The 18,743-nt window shown below is 44.7% G+C and overlaps 1 protein-coding gene across 1 annotated transcript in view; it reads left to right on the forward strand.

The window, feature by feature from the left end:
* Window positions 1-18,743, forward strand: part of LOC139263912 (glycoprotein-N-acetylgalactosamine 3-beta-galactosyltransferase 1-like) — a 44,362-nt gene that overhangs the window by 24,247 nt on the left and 1,372 nt on the right. The window contains exon 4 of the mRNA XM_070879992.1: window positions 6,651-7,318. Coding sequence (XP_070736093.1) covers window positions 6,651-7,318 — 668 coding nt within the window. The remainder of the gene's footprint in view (window positions 1-6,650; window positions 7,319-18,743) is intronic.

Below are 18,743 nucleotides of genomic sequence, written 5' to 3' on the forward strand. Positions count from 1 at the left end.
AAATTACATTGTCCATTTTTTGTCCTTACAAACCTATATAAAAGATTATGCATTAATTCCCCATCTCAATTTTGTTCTTTCCTGTGTCAACCATCTGTGGCCAATTGAGTTTTAGGAGGCCTCTGGCAATGTACATCTGAAGTTGCCACTGGGAAAGATTTGAGAGTGATCAAGGTTGATTGTTCCTCCCTTTTGGTAAATGCATGGTGTCCACTTGATGCTTCCAAACAGTGACCTGGCTGAGGTCAACACCTCAACAGACTGAGATAGAGTCTGTGTCCCATCACTCTGATACATGTTGATCCTCCCTGCATACTGCTCCACTGTTACCACTGCAACATTTTTCATTAAATATAAAATATCAATGCTCGTTGTCACATGCAAATGAATGAGCTCCACAAAATTTAAATTTGAATAATTGCATTGTGAGGTGACTCAAATGAATGTAAGTTAATAGATTTGGTATGGCAAAGACTTTTTGTTTAAACAGAAGATGCATGGTATTTTCCAGTCCATCTTTTTGATCATAACTGAATCCAATCAGTGAATGTTGAGTTATGTTATGATGGTCTGTTAATAAAGGATGATATCAGGGCAGTTGTGAGGGATGATATTGGCTCCAATGAACAAAATGTTGAATCATTGTGGGTGGAGATTAGAGATAGTAAGGGAAAAAAGTCACTGGTGGGCGTAGTTTATAGGCCCCCAAATAATAACTTCATGGTGGGGCGGGCAATAATCAAGGGAATAATGGAGGCATGTGAAAAAGGAACGGTAGTAGTTATGGGGGATTTTAACCTACATATCGATTGGTCAAATCAAATCGCACGGGGTAGCCTGGAGGAGGAATTCATAGAATGCATACGGGATTGTTTCTTAGAACAGTATTTAACAGAGCCTACAAGGGAGCAAGCCATTTTGGATCAAGACAGGAAAAATAAACGATCTCCTCGTAAAAGATCCTCTCGGAATGAGTGATCACAATATGGTTGAATTTGTAATATAGATTGAGGATGAGGAAGTTGTGTCAGAAACGAGCGTACTATGCTTAAACAAAAGTGACTACAGTGGGATGAGGGCAGAGTTGGCTAAAGTAGACTGGAAACAAGGACTAAACGGTGGCACAATTGAGGAACAGTGGAGGACTTTTAAGGAGCTCTTTCATAATGCGCAAAAAAAATATATTCCAGTGAAAAAGAAGGGCGGCAAGATAAGAGATAACCAGCCGTGGATAACCAAGGAAATAAAGGAAAGTATCAAATCAAACACCAATGCGTATAAGGTGGCCAAGGTTAGTGGGAAACTAGAGGATTGGGAAAATTTTAAGCAACAGCAAAGAATGACTAAAAAAGCAATAAAGAAAGGAAAGATAGATTACGAAGGTAAACTTGCGCAAAACATAAAAACAGATAGTAAAAGCTTTTACAGATATATAAAACAGAAAAGAGTGACTAAAGTAAATGTTGGTCTCTTAGAAGATGAAAAGGGGGATTTAATAATGGGAAATGTGGAAATAGCTGAGACCTTAAACAATTATTTTGCTTCCGTCTTCACAGTGGAAGACACAAAAACCATGCCAAAAATTGCTGGTCATAGGAACGTGGGAAGGGAGGACCTTGAGATGATCACTATCACTAGGGAGGTAGTGCTGGACAGACTAATGGAACTGAAGGTAGACAAGTCCCCTGGTCCTGATGAAATGCATCCCAGGGTATTAAAAGAGATGGCGGATGTTATAGCAGATGCATTTGTTATAATCTACCAAAATTCTCTGGACTCTGGGGAGGTACCAGCGGATTGGAGAGCAGCTAATGTAACGCCTCTGTTTAAAAAAGGGGGCAGGCAAAAGGCAGGTAACTATAGGCCGGTTAGTTTAACATCTGTAGTGGGGAAAATGCTTGAAACTATCATTAAGGAAGAAATAGCGGGACATCTGGATAGGAATAATGCGATCAAGCAGACGCAGCATGGATTCATGAAAGGGAAATCATGTTTAACTTACTTACTGGAATTCTTTGAGGATATAACGAGCATGGTGGATAGAGGTGTACCGATGGATGTGGTGTATTTAGATTTCCAAAAGGCATTCGATAAGGTGCCACACAAAAGGTTACTGCAGAAGATAAAGGTATGCGGAGTCAGAGGAAATGTATTAGCATGGATAGAGAATTAGCTGGCGAACAGAAAGCAGAGAGTCGGGATAAATGGGTCCTTTACCGGTTGGAAATCAGTGGTTAGTGGTGTGCCACAGGGATCGGTACTGGGACCACAACTGTTTACAATATACATAGATGACCTGGAAGAGAGGACAGAGTGTAGTGCAACAAAATTTGCAGATGACACTAAGATTAGTGGGAAAGCGGGTTGTGTAGAGGACTTAGAGAGGCTGCAAGGAGATTTGGATAGGTTAAGTGAATGGGCTAAGGTTTGGCAGATGGAATACAATGTCGGAAAGTGTGAGGTCATCCACCTTGGGAAAAAAAACAGTAAAAGGGAATATTATTTGAATGGGAAGAAATTACAACATGCTGTGGTGCAGAGGGACCTGGGGGTCCTTGTGCATGAATCCCAAAAGGTTAGTTTGCAGGTGCAGCAGGTAATCAGGAAGGCAAATGGAATGTTGGCCTTCATTGCGAAAGGGATGGAGTACAAAAGCAGGGAGGTGTTGCTGCAACTGTATAAGGTAATGGTAAGGCCGCACCTGGAGTACTGCGTGCAGTTTTGGTCACCTTACTTAAGGAAGGATATACTAGCTTTGGACGGGGTACAGAGACGATTCACAAGGCTGATTCGAGAACTGAAGGGTTACCTTATGATGATAGATTGAGTAGACTGGGTCTTTACTCCTTGGAGTTCAAAAGGATGAGGGGTGATCTTATAGAAACATTTAAAATCATGAAAGGGATAGACAAGATAGAGGCAGAGAGGTTGTTTCCATTGGTGGGGGAGACTAGAACTAGGGGGCACAGCCTCAAAATACAGAGGAGCCAATTTAAAACCGAGTTGAGAAAGAATTTCTTCTCCCAGAGGGTTGTGAATCTGTGGAATTCTCTGCCCAAGGAAGCAGTTGAGGCTGGCTCATTGAATGTTTTCAAGTCAAAGATAGATAGATTTTTAAGCAATAAGGGAATTAAGGGTTACGGGGAGAGGGCGGGTAAGTGGAGCTGAGTCCACGACCAGATCAGCCATGATCTTATTGAATGGCGGAGCAGGCTCGAGGGGCTAGATGGCCTACTCCTGTTCCTAATTCTTATGTTCTTATGGTCAGGGTCATAATTGATTGTTATAATTCACAGTAGGCTGTGGGAAATGTCATCTACATATTTGGGAACCTGCATTTTATTTCAAATGAATCAGAAATGCCATTATAGTCATTTTAGAATATAGTTATGGTGATGCTTTGTAGTTCATCCCTTTTGTTCCTTTCCCCAACTCTTTGATTTATGTGTTGGTGACCTCACCCTCCCCACCCCCCCACACCACACACCCCACACCCCACACCCCGCAACCCACACCCCCACACCCCACCCGACCCGCACAACCCAACCCAGCTCCAAATATGAGTGGCAGAGCTTTCAGCTATCATGGTCCTTTGAATACTCTCCACTAAACCTTTCCAACATGATCTATCTTTTTAATTTTCAAAAACTCCTCAAAACCTACTTCTTCAACTTCAGTTTGCTCCCATTCCTCATCATAATTTCTGCTCAATGTCTGATTTTTCCTGCCTCTGGTGTGAAGTGTCTCGGGGCATTTTACCTAACCTGTGTGCAATCTAAGCTCTTCTACTATTGTTTTCTCTGTGGACGAGGAGTGGGATTTGTTTTTGGCCATTTAGTGATTTAGCATAATAAATTGATTATTCCATAATAATGCTGATTCGTTAGTTAAAAGATTTAGCACCACTATTTTCTTGGGCATTTGACTTTTTTTAATGCAGTTCAAGGAATAATTCTCTTGTTCCCATAGTAGCTTTTAGCTCTACAAGTATTTGGGCTGGATTTTCCGGTCTTCTGCGCTCTGTTTTTTGCCCCGGAGCGGCGGCAATGGCAGTGGTGAGGTCCTCTGGGTGGGCGGTCAGCCTCCAGCGCTCCGCAGCGATCCTCGGGTCCGGTTTTCTGGAGGCACGGCGCAGCACTCCCGCAAGAGCTGTGCTTGGTGTGCAATGCCCCTGGTTGCGACACAGGCGTGAGTTTGAGCTCCTGCTGAGCCGTCCACCCGGAATCGCATCTCGCAATGACCGCCTGGGAAATCAGGGCGGTCCAACCATCCCGTCGGCAAAGACGTGAGTAATAGACTCCTTAGGTAAGTCTGATAGTTTTTTCTTTTAATTTTTTACCGATTTGTGTTGTGATGGCGTAGGCAATGTTTTGGGAATGTTTCTGTATTTTTTTTAGGTTTCCCCCCCTCCCCCCACCCCCCACCGACGTCTCTCGGAGTGGTCCTGGGCTGACTCTTTAGCTCGGGAGTTTCCCATCCTTGCACCAGGAGAGGTGTACAATGCTTCCCTTCGCCCCATGCCCCCTGGCGCAGGGCCCAGTGCCCAAACTTAAATACTAAAGCACAACCTATTCCCGGCCCCTAAATTTCACACCCCGCCGCCTTTATCGTCCCAAAGACATAAAAGCCTAATATCCAGCCCAAGGTGTTTTTCAATCTGAGAATGCTCCCTTAGCACAAGAGAATTACTTGCTGCTTCTACCCCTGTTTACTCCATTGTTACCAAAAGTATGGGAGGTTTCTGAACTGTACTGAATCAAAGGCTGTTCACTATTTTAATCAATCAGGAAATGTTGCAGGTGAGTATTGTTTTCATACATCATTCTGTCCAGTTGAATGATGTCTGCTAACATTACCCATTTTTGACCAAAGACATGAAAAGTGTACTTTTAAAGAGCCAGAGAACCTAACACGTACAAGTTACTCCCATTCAGCACTATTCACAAAGTTCTTGTTCAACTTCATTGATCTCTGCAGCAGCCCGATGACTAGATTTCCACGGTCCCTCTCAGAAATCTGCATCAGCAACCAACCATCCAACAGATTCTGAGTATCTTGGGGAAGCTGAACAAACTGTCCTCCATAGGTACTTGGTTCAAGTCGTATCTAGTCAAAGCATGCCTACAACACGATTGATTTTATCTCCTTGCAATTTTAATGCTCTTCCCTCTCGAGCTACATGGATTAATAATGCTAAAGGATGCTGTGGATTTTGAGGCGCTCCATGATGCAGTTGGGGTCCTCCCCATCAGCATTATTGTGTTAATTTAACCACTCACTGTAAATGCTTTAATTGAAGTTACCCACTTCTGTTACTGTACTGCTTTAGTGTAATTAATTTGTGTGGAAGATGGACAGATCTGGAAGAATGAGGTTATATACCTTATAGTGTTGCTTTCTATTTCACCCTAGTTCATGGTGGCATTCTTGCAGCTTTCATTCTATAGTTGACATTGCGTCTCCGTCTCTTGGTCCCACTAAAAGACTGAGGAAGGGATCCAGAATAAGGCCTGATGTACATGAAGGAACATAGGAACAGGGATAGGCCGCTCACCTCCTTGAGCCCATTATCATTTTTACATCATATAAAAGTAATGTATTTACATAAATGTCACACAAATCATTAAGTATGCAGAAAACAGCCACAGGTTCTTATTAAAAGTGCCATTAGTCAAGACATTCCCCAGATTCAACTGTCATTTTCCCTCAGATATTTTTCTGCTGCTTCAAGCTTTGCCAGTTCATTTGCCTCACTGGGAAGAGTCTATGGAAATAGTCTACTGAGTGGGAGGGGAAATAGTCTTCGAGGAATATGGCGCTGTTTTTGACACCTTGCTTTTATGGTCTATTCCTCTCTATGTTCAAAAATTGAGAAAACTATATAAAGGTCAGTACTTTAATATTTCCTTGAAATTACTCCTTTTGTGTTTTCACAGAAAATTATTCCCATCCCCTAAACAAGGTAATAGGAAGTTTGAATTTTCCCTATGATACAGATGGAGATATAATATAAATTTGTAACCCAAACTTTGCTTAAAATTAAGTTTAGGGGAAAAAAGAGAGATTAGTGATTGATTTTTGTTTTTGTGAATTGATGGCCTGAGATGGAAGGTACTCCATCTCCAAAATGGGATAGGAATTAACTACTTTATTGAGCTTTAAGGTGTAAAGTAATTGCTTTCCAACATATTGCACAAATATAACCATCTACTCAAAATCTGATAGCTCAAGCAACAGAGTGCTTTGCTCCCTAACTGAGACTATGGAATTCAAATCATCAAAAGCATTGAGACATGCTGGCACAGATGGATGTTTAGTTCTTGGCTGAACCATTGCTATCTCCATCAATGTTCAATTCCAGTCCACTTCTCTTTCCCCAGCTATATATCCCCTCTTACTTCCCAGCCTGAAAACAATGGCAATTGCACAGCGAGGATAAAGACAGATAAAGACAGATGCAATGTACAGATATTATCGGAATCCCTGCGTTTGCCGCAGTTAGATTTTTCCCAGTGCTCTCTAGTTTAGAGATATTTTAACTGAAATAATATGGGTACATGATATTCTGAATGTTCATAAATTTTAGACTAATTCTGTCAGATAATACTTGTCAATGGTTTTAAATAAATATATGTATCTTCTCTACCCAGATGAAAACAGAAGTGTTGCCGATGAGCTGTATAAGAAAGTGCGAATCCTCTGCTGGGTGATGACTGGACCCCAGAACTTGGCCACAAAGGCCAAACATGTCAAAGCCACTTGGAGCAAAAAATGTAACATTGTGCTTTTCATGAGTTCAGAAGAAAACAAGGATTTCCCTACGGTGGGACTGGACGTTAAAGAAGGCAGGGACCAGTTATATTGGAAAACTATCAAAGCTTTTCAGTATGTTCATGACCATCACTTGAATGATGCTGATTGGTTTATGAAAGCAGATGATGACACTTACGTAGTTGTTGACAATCTGCGGTGGCTGCTATCAAAGTACTCCCCTGATCAGCCTATATTCTTTGGAAGAAAATTTAAACCATTTGTTAAGCAAGGATACATGAGTGGTGGAGCTGGGTATGTGCTGAGCAAGGAAGCACTGAAAAGATTTGTTGATGCCTTCAAGACAGGCAAATGCACTCATTTTACATCTACAGAAGATATTGGCATGGGGAAATGTATGGAGACTGTTAATGTAGAAGCTGGTGATTCCAGGGACACAAATAAAAGGGAAACATTTCATCCTTTTCCACCACTGTATCATTTGTTAAAAACTTACCTACCCAAAGGAGTATTCTACACAAGTTATTGCTTTTACCCTGCTGTAGAGGTAAGGCATCAAACGTGTGTATTTGTACTTTTTAGGCTGACCACTATTTATTTTTCATCTAATCCCTTTCATCATCTTTATTGAACAAGTTGGTCCAAGACAGATTGTATAATTCATACTGGGAGAAAGAGAAAACATTTTATGTAGTTCACTACATTTCAGTTGCACTAATTGCAAAGTCATCATCATAGGCAGTCCCTCGAAATCGAGGAAGACTTGCTTCCACTCTAAAAGTGAGTTCTCAGGTGACTGAACAGTCCAATACAGGAATTACAGTCTCTGTCACAGGTGGGACAAACAGTCGTTGGAGGAAAGGATGGGTGGGACTGGTTTGCTGTACGCTCCTTCTACTGCCTACGCTTGTTTTCTGCATGCTTTCGGCGACAAGACTCGAGGTGCTCAGCGCTCTCCCGGATGCTCTTCCTCCACTTAGGGCGTTATTTGGCCAGGAACTCCCAGGTGTCGGTGGAGATGTTACACTTTATCAAGGAGGCTTTGAAGATTTCCTTGAAACGTTTCCTCTGTCCACCTGGGGCTCACTTGTTGTGTAGGAGTTTCGAGTAGAGCGCTTGCTTTGGGAGTCTTGTGTCAGGCATGCGAACAATGTGGCCTGCCCAACGGAGCTAGTCGAGTGTCGTCAGTGCTTCGATGCTGGGGATGTTGGCCTGATCAAGAACACTAACATTTGTGCATCTGTCCTCCCAGGGGATTTGCAGGATCTTGCGGAGACATCGTTGGTGGTATTTCTCCAGCGATTTGAGGTGTCTACTGCATATGGTCCGCGTCTCTGAGCCATACAGGAGGGCAGGTATCACTACAGCCCTATAGATCATAAGCTTGGTGCCAGATTTGAGGGCCTGATCTTTGAACACTCTTTTCCTCAGGCGAATCTCGTCGTCGATGTCTGCCCTTGCTGATAATAGGCTCCTGAGGTACGGAAAGTGGTCCACGTTGTCCAGGGCCGTGCCGTGGATCTTGATGACTGGGAGGCAGTGTTGTGTGGTGGGGTCTGGTTGGTGGAGGACCTTTGTCTTACGGATGTTTAGTGTAAGGCCCTTGCTTTCGTACACCTCGGTGAAGATGTTGACGATGACTTGGAGCTCAGCCTCTGAATGTGCGCAGACGCAAGCATTGTCCGTGTACTGTAGCTCGACGACAGAGTACGGGACAGTCTTGGATCTGGCCTGGAGGTGACGAAGGTTGAACAGGTTCCCACTGGTTATGTAGTTTAGTTCCACTCCAGCGGGGAGCTTGCTAAGTGTGAGATGGAGCATTGCAGCGAGGAAGATCGAGAAGAGGGTTGGCGTGATGACGCAGCCCTGCTTGACCCTGGTCCGGACGTGGATTTGGTCTGTGGTGGATCCATTAGTCAGGATCACGGCTTGCATGTCGTTGTGGAGCAGGCAGAGGATGGCGACAAACTTTTAGGGGCAGATGAAACGGAGGAGGACGCTCCATAGTCCTTCGCGGTTAACAGTTTCAAAGGTCTTTGTAAGGTCAAAGAAGGCCATGTACAAGGATTGGTGCTGTTCCCTGCATTTCTCTTGCAGTTATCGCGCTAAAAAGATCATATGCATTGCACCCCGTAGTGGATGGAATCCGCACTGTGACTCCGGGAGGAGCTCCTCAGCCATAGGGAGAAGACGGTTGAGGAGGATTCTAGTGATGACTTTCCCAGTGGCTAAGAACAGAGAGATTCCTTTGTAGTTGCCAGAGTCAGACTTATCCCCTTTTTTGATCACTGCATCTCTGACATCTCCTGGCATGTTCTCCTCCTTCCAGATGAGAGAGATGAGGTCATGCATTCATGCCAATAGTGCCTCTCCGCCATATTTTAGTGCCTCAGCGGAGATTCCATCCGCTCCCGATGCCGTGTTGTTCTTGAGCTGACGGATGGCCTTTTCCACCTCGTGCAAGGCTGGAGTATTGCTGAGATGGTGGCGGGTAGCATGCTGTGGGATGGAGTCAAGGATACTCATGTCAGAGGAGTGTCTCGATGAAGGAGATCGTCAAAGTGCTCCTTCCAGCGGGTTCTGACTGCCTCGGTGTCTGTGATGAGTGTCTCCCTGTTCTTAGCCAGCAGCGGGGTGGGGCCTTGAGCGCTTGGGCCATTGGTGGACTTGACTGCGGTGAAGAATCCTCGCACATCATGGCTGTTGGCCAGCCGCTGAATCTCCTGTGCTTTCTCCATCCACCATCTATTCTTTAGGTTGCGGGTTTTTTGCTGGACCTCGGCCTTTAAGTCATCTGTAAAGCTGCCTTGTTGCTCCCAATTTGGGTTGTTGCTTTAGGTTCAAAACTCCCTGCGCTTGTGGTTTATTAGCTCTTGGATCTCCTGGTCATTCTCATCAAACCAGTCCTGGTGTTTCCTGGTTGAGTGACCGAGCACCTCTTCTCAGGCACTGGTTATGGTGGCTTGGAGGGAAAACCAAGCGCTGCCAACTGTTCATTAAGCAGCAGTGGTAATTGTGGAGGCATTCAAGGCCACAGTCATCCAAACATGGCGGAAGCTGATATTTTTGCAAGTGAACCATATGTGTAAACATGAAGCTCTCAGCCATTTTTATTATGGGAATTGTCCATATATCTGCATATCCACTTGTGGCTGAAGAAGAATTTGGAAGGGGAGGATCCAGTTGTCGTGGTCCGGGCAGGAATAATAACATAAGTAGAACTAGGAATGAAGCTCTGCTGAGAGAGTTTGAGGAGCTAGGGTCCAAAGTAAAAAGCAGAACCTCCAAATAAAATAATAATCTCTGGATTGTTACCTGAGCCACGCACAAATTGGTATAGGGATAAGCAGATCAGAAATTAAATGCTCAAATAGTGCTGTGGGAGGAGGGGGTTGCGATTCATGGCCCCAGTACTGGGAAAAGAGGGAGCTGTTCCCACTGAAACCGGGCTGGGACCAGTGTCCGGGCAAATCAAATAACTAGGGCTGTAGATAGGGCTTTAAACTAAAAAGGTGGGGGAGGGGTCAGATGAAGGGAAATTTAGAAATCTAAAGAGAAAAGTCAAGGCAATGGAGCAGTGTAGTGATTTGGATAAAGATAAGCAGAGTGTGTCAGGAAGGGACAGAAAGTTTAACAGTAATCAGTATCATCATAGGCAGTCCCTCGGAATCGAGGAAGACTTGCTTCCACTCTTAACATGAGTTCTTAGGTGGCTGAACAGTCCAATACGAGAGCCACAGTCTCTGTTACAGGTGGGACAGATAGTCGTTGAGGGAAGGGGTGGGTGGGGCTGGTTTGCTGCACGCTCTTTCCGCTGTCTGCGCTTGATTTCTGCATGCTCTCGGCGACAAGACTCGAGGAGCTCAGCGCTCTCCCGGATGCGTCTCCTCCACTTAGCGTGGTCTTTGGCCAGGGTCTCCCAGGTGTCAGTAGGCATATTGCACTTCATCAGGGAGGCTTTGAGGGTGTCCTTGTAACGTTTCATCTGCCCACCTTTGACTCATTTGCCGTGAAGGAGTTCCGAGCAGAGCGCTTGCTTTGGGAATCTCGAGTCTGGCATGCGAACTATGTGGCCTGCCCAGCGGAGCTGATCAAGTGTGGTCAGTGTTTCAATGCTGGGGATGTTGGCCTGGATGAGGTTGCTAATGTTGGTGCGTCTGTCCTCCCAGAGGATTTGTAGGATCTTGCGGAGACATCGTTGGTGGTATTTCTCCAGCGACTTGATGTGTCTACTGTACATGGTCCATGTTTCTGAGCCATACAGGAAGGCGGGTATTACTACAGCCCTGAGCTTCAAACACTCTATACTATAGACCATGAGCTTGAGGGCCTGGTCTTCAAACACTCTTTTCCTTATGCGGCCGAAGGCTGCACTGGCACACTGGAGCCGGTGTTGGATCTATTAACGGTAATAGTCCATCAGCGAATGAGGTGAAAACAGGGAATACTGGTAAAAAGTTCAACTTAAAGGCTCTTTATCTGGCTGCATGAAGCATTCCTAACAAGATAGATGAATTAGTGGCACAAATAGAAATGAATGGGTTTGATCTAATGGTCTTTACGGAGACATGGTTCCAAGGCGACCAAGGTTGTGAACTAAATATTCCAGGGTACTTGACATTTCAAAAAGATAGGCAGAATGGAAAAGGAGGGGAAGGGGTAGCCCTGATAATGAAGGATGAAAGAAAGACAGAAGTGATAAAGGATCTTGGCTGGGAAGATCAGGAAGTAGAATCAGTATAGGTAGCATAGTGGTTATGTTACTGGACTGGACTAGTAATCCAAAGGCCTGGACTAATGATGCAGAGACATAAGTTCAAATTTCACCACGACAGCTGAGGAATTTAAATTCAGTTAATTAAATAAATCTGGAATAAAATGCTAGCATCAGTAATTGTGACCATGAAACTATTGGATTGTTGTAAAAACCTGGCTCACTAATGTCCTTTAGGGAAGAAAATTTGGCGTCTATACCTGGTCTAGCCTTCATGTGACTACAGATCCACAGTAATGTGGTTGACTCTTAACTGCCTTCTGAAATAGCCGAGCAAGCCACTCAGTTGTTACCAGACTGCTACAAAGACATATACTAAGAATAAAACTGGATAAAACCCGACATCGACCTGGGCACCATATAATACAAAGGTACACCCAGCCTAGTCGACATTGCAACGTGCTCCTCACTAACATCTGGGGACTTGTGCCGAAATTGGGTGATCTGTTATACAGAGTAGCCAAGCAACACCCTGATACAGTCATACTCACAGAATCATACCTTTCAGCCAACGTCCCAGATTCCTCCATCATCAGAGGTGGTGACCCAATGGGATACAGTCATGAGGGAGTGGCCATGGGACTCCTCAACATTGACTCCGGACCTCATGAAGCCTCATTGCATCACTTCCAACATGGAGAAGGAACTCTCCTGCTGATTACCAACTACCGCCCTCCCTCAGTACACCTCCATGTTGAACACCACTAAGGGTAGCAAGGGCACAGAATGTATTCTGGGTGGGGGACTTTAAAATCCATTACCAAGCTGGACGAGGCCTGGAGGACACAAATGCCAGACTGGGTCTGCGGTGAGAGAACCAACACAAGGGAAAAACATACTTTACCTCATTCTCACCAATCTACCTGTCGCAGATGCATCTGTCCATGACAGTATTGGCACATTGGTATACAGTCAGGAGGGAGTTGCCATCGGAGTCCTCAACGTTGACTCTGGACCCCATGAAGTCTCATGGCTTCAGATAAAGCATGGGCAATGAAACCTCCCGCAGATCACCACATACCGCCCTCCCTCAGCTGATGAATCAGTACTCCTCCTCCATGTTAAACACTACTTGGAAGAAGCACTGAGGGTAGTGAGAGTACAGAATATACTCTGGGTGGGGGACTTCAATGTCCATCACCCCGAGTGGCTCGGTAGCACCACTACTGACCGAGCTGGCTGAGTCCTGAAGAACATAGTTGCCAGACTAGACCCGCAACATGTGGTGAGAGAACCAACATGAGCGAAAAACCTACTTGACCTTGACCTCGAAGGCAAATGGCATGCCATCCTTTATTGCAAGGGGGTTGCAGTACATTAAGGAAATCATGCTACAATTGTGCAGGGCTTTGGTGAGACCACACATGAAGTACTACATAGATTTTTGGTCTCCTTATCTGAGGAAGGATATATTTGCCTTAGAGTCTGTGCAATCATAGAATCATAGAAATTTACAGCACGGAAGGAGGCCACGTGGCCAACCAAGAGCTATCCAGCCTAATCCTACTTTCCTGCTCTTACTCTGTAGCCCTGTAGTTTACGGCACTTTAAGTGCACATCCAAGTATCATTTAAATGTGGTAAGGGTTTCTGCGTCTGACACCCTTTCAGGCAGTGATTTCCAGGCTCCCATCACCCTCTGGGTGAAGATATTTCCCCTCATATCTCCTCTAAACCTCCCCCCAATTACTTTAAATCTATGCCCCCTGGTTGTTGACCCCTCTGCGAAGGGAAACAGGTCCTTCCCATCCACTCTATCCAGGCCCCTCATAATTTTATACACTTCAATCAGGCCTTCCCTCAGCCTCCTCTGTTCCAAAGAAAACAGACCCAGCATCTCCAATCTTTTCTCATAGCCAAAATTCTCTAGTCCAGGCAACATTCTTGTAAATCTCCTCTGCACCCTTTCCAGTGCAATTACATCTTTCCTGTAATGTGGTGACCAGAACTGCACACAGTACTCCAGCTGCGGCCTAACCCGTGTTTTATACAGTTCAAGCATAACCTCCTTGCTCTTGTATTCCATGCCTCGGCTTATAAAGGCAAGTATTCCATATGCTGCCTTAACCACCTTATCTACCTGGCCAGCTACCTTCAGGGATCATTGGACCTGCACTCCAAAGTTCCTTTATTCCTCTACACTTTTCAGTGTCATACCATTTAATGTGTATTCCCTTGCCTTGTTAGAGCTCCCCAAATGCATTACCTCACACTTAGCCGGATTGAATTCCATTTGCCACTGTTCTGCCCATCTGACCAGTACATTGATATCTTCCTGCAGTCTGCAGCTTTCTTCTTCATTTTCGACTACACAGCCTATTTTAGTGTCATCTGCAAACTTCTTAATCATACCCCCAATATTTAAGTCCAAGTCCTTGATATATACCACAAAAAGCAAGGGACCCAGCACTGAGCCCTGCGGAACCCCATTAGATACAGCCTTCCAGTCACAAAAACATTCATCAACCATTACCCTTTGCTTCCTGCCTCCGAGCCAATTTTGGATCCAACTTGCCACTTTGTCCTGGATCCCATGGGCTATTACTTTCGTAACCAATCTGCCATGTGGGATCTTACCAAAAGCTTTGCTAAAATCCATATACATTACATCATACGCACTGCCCTCATCGGCCCTCCTAGTTACCTCCTCGAAAAATTCAATCAAGTTAGTCAGACACGACCTTCCCATGACAAATCCATGCTGACTGTCCTTAATTAATCCATGTCTTTCTAAATGAAGATTTATCCTATCCCTCTGGATTTTTTCCAATAATTTTCCCACCACCGAAATTAGGCTGACTGGCCTATAATTACTCAGTATATCCCTTTCTCCCTTTTTAAACAAAGGTACAATATTAGCAGTCCTCCAGTCCTCTGGCACCACACCTGTAGCCAGAGAGGACTGGAAAATGATGTTCAGAGCCTCAGCTATTTCCTCTTTTGCTCCTCTTAACAGCCTGGGATACATTTCATCCGGGCCTGGGGATTGATCCACTTTCAAAACTGCTAAGCCCCTTAATACTTCCTCTCTCACTATGTTTATCTCGTCTAATATTTTACACTCTTCCTCCCTCATTGTAAAGTCTGCACCGTCCCTCTCTTTTGTGAAAACGGATGCCAAGTATTCATTAAGAATCCTACCCACATCTTCCAGCTCCACACACAGATTTCCTTTATGGTCTCTAATAGGCCCCATTCTTTCTCTAGTTATCCTCTTGCTCTTAATGTATTTCTAAAATATCTTTGGATTTTACTTGCCAACATTCTTTCATGCTCTCTCTTTGCTTTCCTCATATCTTTTTTAAATGCACCCCTGCACTTCTTATACTCCTCCAGAGTTTCTGCAATGTTGAGTTCTCGGTATCTGTCATAAGCTTCCCTTTTTTTCTTTATCTTACCCTGTATGTCCCTTGACATCCGGGGGCTCTAGATTTGTTAGCCCCACCCTTTTTTTTAAGGGAACATACTTGCTCTGTACCCTTAGGATCCCCTCCTTGAATGGCTCCCACTGCTCTGACATTGATTACCATCAAGTAGCTGTTTCCAGTCCACTTTGGCCAAATCCCATCTCAGCTCAGCAAAATTGGCTTTACCCAATTGAAAACTTTTATTCCTGGTCCCCCTTTGTCTTTTTCCATAACGACCCTAAATCTTACTGAATTATGATCACTCGCACCAAAATGCTCTCCCACTGATACCCCTTCCACCTGCCCATCTTCATTCCCCAAAACCAAGTGCAGAACTGCCCCTCCCTTGTTGGGCTTGTTACATACTGGCTAAAGAAGTTCTCCTGAATGCATTTTAGGAATTCTGCACCCTCTGAATCATTCACACTACCTTTTTCCCAGTTAATATTAGGGTAGTTGAAATCCCCCACTATCACAGCTGTATAGTTTTTGCACTTCCCAGCAATTTGCCCACATCTTTGTTCTTCTCTCTTCCTCTGACTGTTTGGGGGTCTATAGTACACACCCAATAGTGTGATCGCCCCTTTTTTGTTTTTTAATTCAACCCATATGGCCTCGTTTGATGACCACTCTAACATATCATCCCTTCTCACAGCTGTAATTTAATCAATACTGCAACCCCCCCCCTCCTTTTTTACCCCCCTCTCTCTATCCCGTCTGAAAACCCTGAAACCAGTAATGTTGAGCTGCCATACCTGTCCTTCTTTCAGCCATACCTCAGTAATAGCTATAATATCGTACTCCCAAGTGTCAATCTGTGCTCTCAGCTCATCTGCTTTATTTCCTATACTCCTTGCATTGAAGTATATACCATTTAGTATTGCCAAACTCCCCTTTTGTCTCTTTTCCAGCCCTTGTTTCCTCTGTCTTCCAAATTCACTTTCTACTTGTATTTCTCTGCTGTCCAGTTCCAGCTTTGCTTCTCTCCCCACTTAATTTACTCTCTGGTTCCCACCCCGCTGCTAAGCTAGTTTAAACTATCCCCAACAGTACTCGCAAAACCCTCCATTCACTAGATTGATTCCTGGGATGAAAGCATTGTTCTATGAGGAGAGATTGAGTAGATTTGACCTATACTTTCTGAAGTTTAGAAGAATGAGAGGTGATCTAAGATTCTGAGGGGGATTGACAGAGTAGATGCTGGAAAGTTGTTTTCCCTGGGTGGATCTAGAAGGCACAGTCTCAGGATAAGGGGTAGCCAATTTAAGAATGAGATGAGGAGGAATTTCTTCACTCCAAAGGTTGTGAATCTTCAGAATCCTCTACCCCAAAGGGCTGTGGATGCTGAGTCATTGAGTATATTTAAGGCTGAGATAGATAGATTCCTTGATAGGGGAAATCAAGGAATATGGGGATCAGATAGGAAAATGGAGTTGAAGTCGAAGATTAGCCATGATCTTATTGAATGGCAGAGCAGACTGGAGGGGCCATATGCCTTCCTCCTGCTCCTAATTCTTATGTTCGTGTATGAGCAAGAGTGTTGTTTCCTGCTCAGCTTTTCTTTGTTTTTAAGGTTTATGGGCCGAAAGAAGGAATTAAAAAAAGTATTAAATATCCAGATTAGGTAAAAAAGTGAGTAACAATTCATATCCTCAGCAATTGGAACTGCAGCTAAGTTTGACTCATGTCTGCACCTGCACATGTGGAGAACTTACTCAATAGGATATATTGCTGCTCTGTAATCTTTTGGTATTGATTCGCACCACATCCTCTGCCTAACTTACTATTGTTGAAAAAGTCAGTGATGGAGAGCAGCAGGGCTCGTGATGTGAAAATACTCTGTTGTATTGTGGGTGAAATTGTCTTAACATAAAGTGGGAGAATACTAGTTTTTCTGCTTCATAACCTACTACTGAAATCCAAATTGCATTCTCCGTGCATGGTTTAAAGCTATATATTCCTCAGTGACCTGGCCACGGGTGGACCTGGGTGGGCAATTAGCAGCCAGGCCCACCCAATTATGTAGCAGACTTGACCACACTCCGAGACCCAACCTGTGTGCGCTGAGAGCATAACTTTTGCCTGGGGGGCTGGGGAGTCTAGGGGCTGTGTGCCAGTCCCCTGCAGCCGGTTACCCTAGTTCCCCACCTAGTGATGGTGGGTGTCAGCCTCGGGCCGAGACACCGAGCGGCAGTAATGCACTGATCTCTGCTCTGTCTGAAACATCTCTCCAATCCCATTCATTGCAGATAGCAGCGCCTTTTATGGCCTCTGGACATTCCAAAGTGCTTTACAGCAAATTAAATACTTTTGAAGTGTAGCCACTGTTGTAATGTAGGAAATGCAGCAGCCCATTTGTGTACAGCAAGTTCCCACAAACAGCAATGTGATAATAGTCAGATGATTTGTTTTAGTGATGTTGGATGGGGGATAAATATTGGCCAGCACACTGGGAAAAACTTCCTTGTGATTCTTTGAATAGTGCTGTGGCATCTTTTATAATCACCTGAGAGGGCAGACGGAGCCTCGGTTTAATGTTCGTCTGAAAGACAGAAATGCCATGTTGCTGGAAAAATAGGTGTGAGCATGCACCATCCCCACCCGATCAGACCGATGGTCATTCCCTGTCCACCAATCGTTGGGGCCCACCCACATTTCCATTCCTAGCTACACCACTGGTACAAAAGCAAAATACTGTAGATGCTGGAAGTCTGAAATGAAATCAGAAAATTCTAGGAAGGCGAAGGAAGGGTGGAGGCCCCAACCAGTCCCCATCCATCACCCCAACCTCTGCCTGACTGAACTTGTTCTCATATTGAACAGATCCTCCTTTGACTCCACTCACTTCCTCTTTTTTGTGGGTTATGTCAAACATTCTTTGTTCCAGCCCTACTTAGATCCCCTCCCTCACCTCTTTTTCTCGTACATTGATGAAGGTATCTGTGCCATTTTCTGCTCTTGCCCCGAACTATAAAATGTTATCAATTTTGCTTCCAATTTCCACCCTTCCCTCACCTTCACATGGTCTATCTCCGACTCTTCCATTCCTCGACTTCTGTCTCCATTTCTGAGGATAGGTTATTGACCAGTATTCTCTATAAGCCCACTGACTCCCACAGCTATCTTGACTACATTTCCTCCCACCCCACTGCCTGTAAAAGTTCTATTCCATTCTCCCAGTGTCTCTTTCTGTGTATCATCTGTTCTGATGATGCCACCTTCCGTACCATTGTTCTGCTATGTCTTCCCTTTTCCTCAACTGAGGATTCCATTCTACCTTGGTTGACAGGGCCCTCGACTGTGTCTATTCCATTTCCTGCACTTCTGCTCTCGCCCATTTCCCTCCCTCCCAGAACCACGATAGGGTTCCCCTTGTCCTCACCTTCCATCCCACCAGCCTCCACATTCAAAGAATCATCCTCCACCACCTCCAGTGTGATCCCACCATCAAACCTCCCATTCCCTTTTAGCATTCCGAAGGGACCATTCCCTCTGTGACACCCTGGTCCACTCCTCAATCACCCCCTCCCCTTCCCATGGCACCTGCCCGTGCAAACGCAGGAGATTCACCTTCCCGTGCAGGCGCAGGAGATTCAACACCTGTGCTTTTACATCCTCCCTTCCCACAGTCCAGGGCCCCAAACATTCCTTTCAGGTGAAACAGCGATTTACTTGTACTTTCAATTTAGTATAGTGTATTCACTTTCACAATACAGTCGCCTCTACATTAGAGAGACCAAGCACACATTGGGTGACCACTTTGCAGAACACCTCCATTCAGTCCACAAGAGT

This window comes from Pristiophorus japonicus, chromosome 5 (genome assembly GCF_044704955.1).
Source record: "Pristiophorus japonicus isolate sPriJap1 chromosome 5, sPriJap1.hap1, whole genome shotgun sequence".
In the NCBI taxonomy this organism is placed as follows: Eukaryota; Metazoa; Chordata; class Chondrichthyes; family Pristiophoridae; genus Pristiophorus; species Pristiophorus japonicus.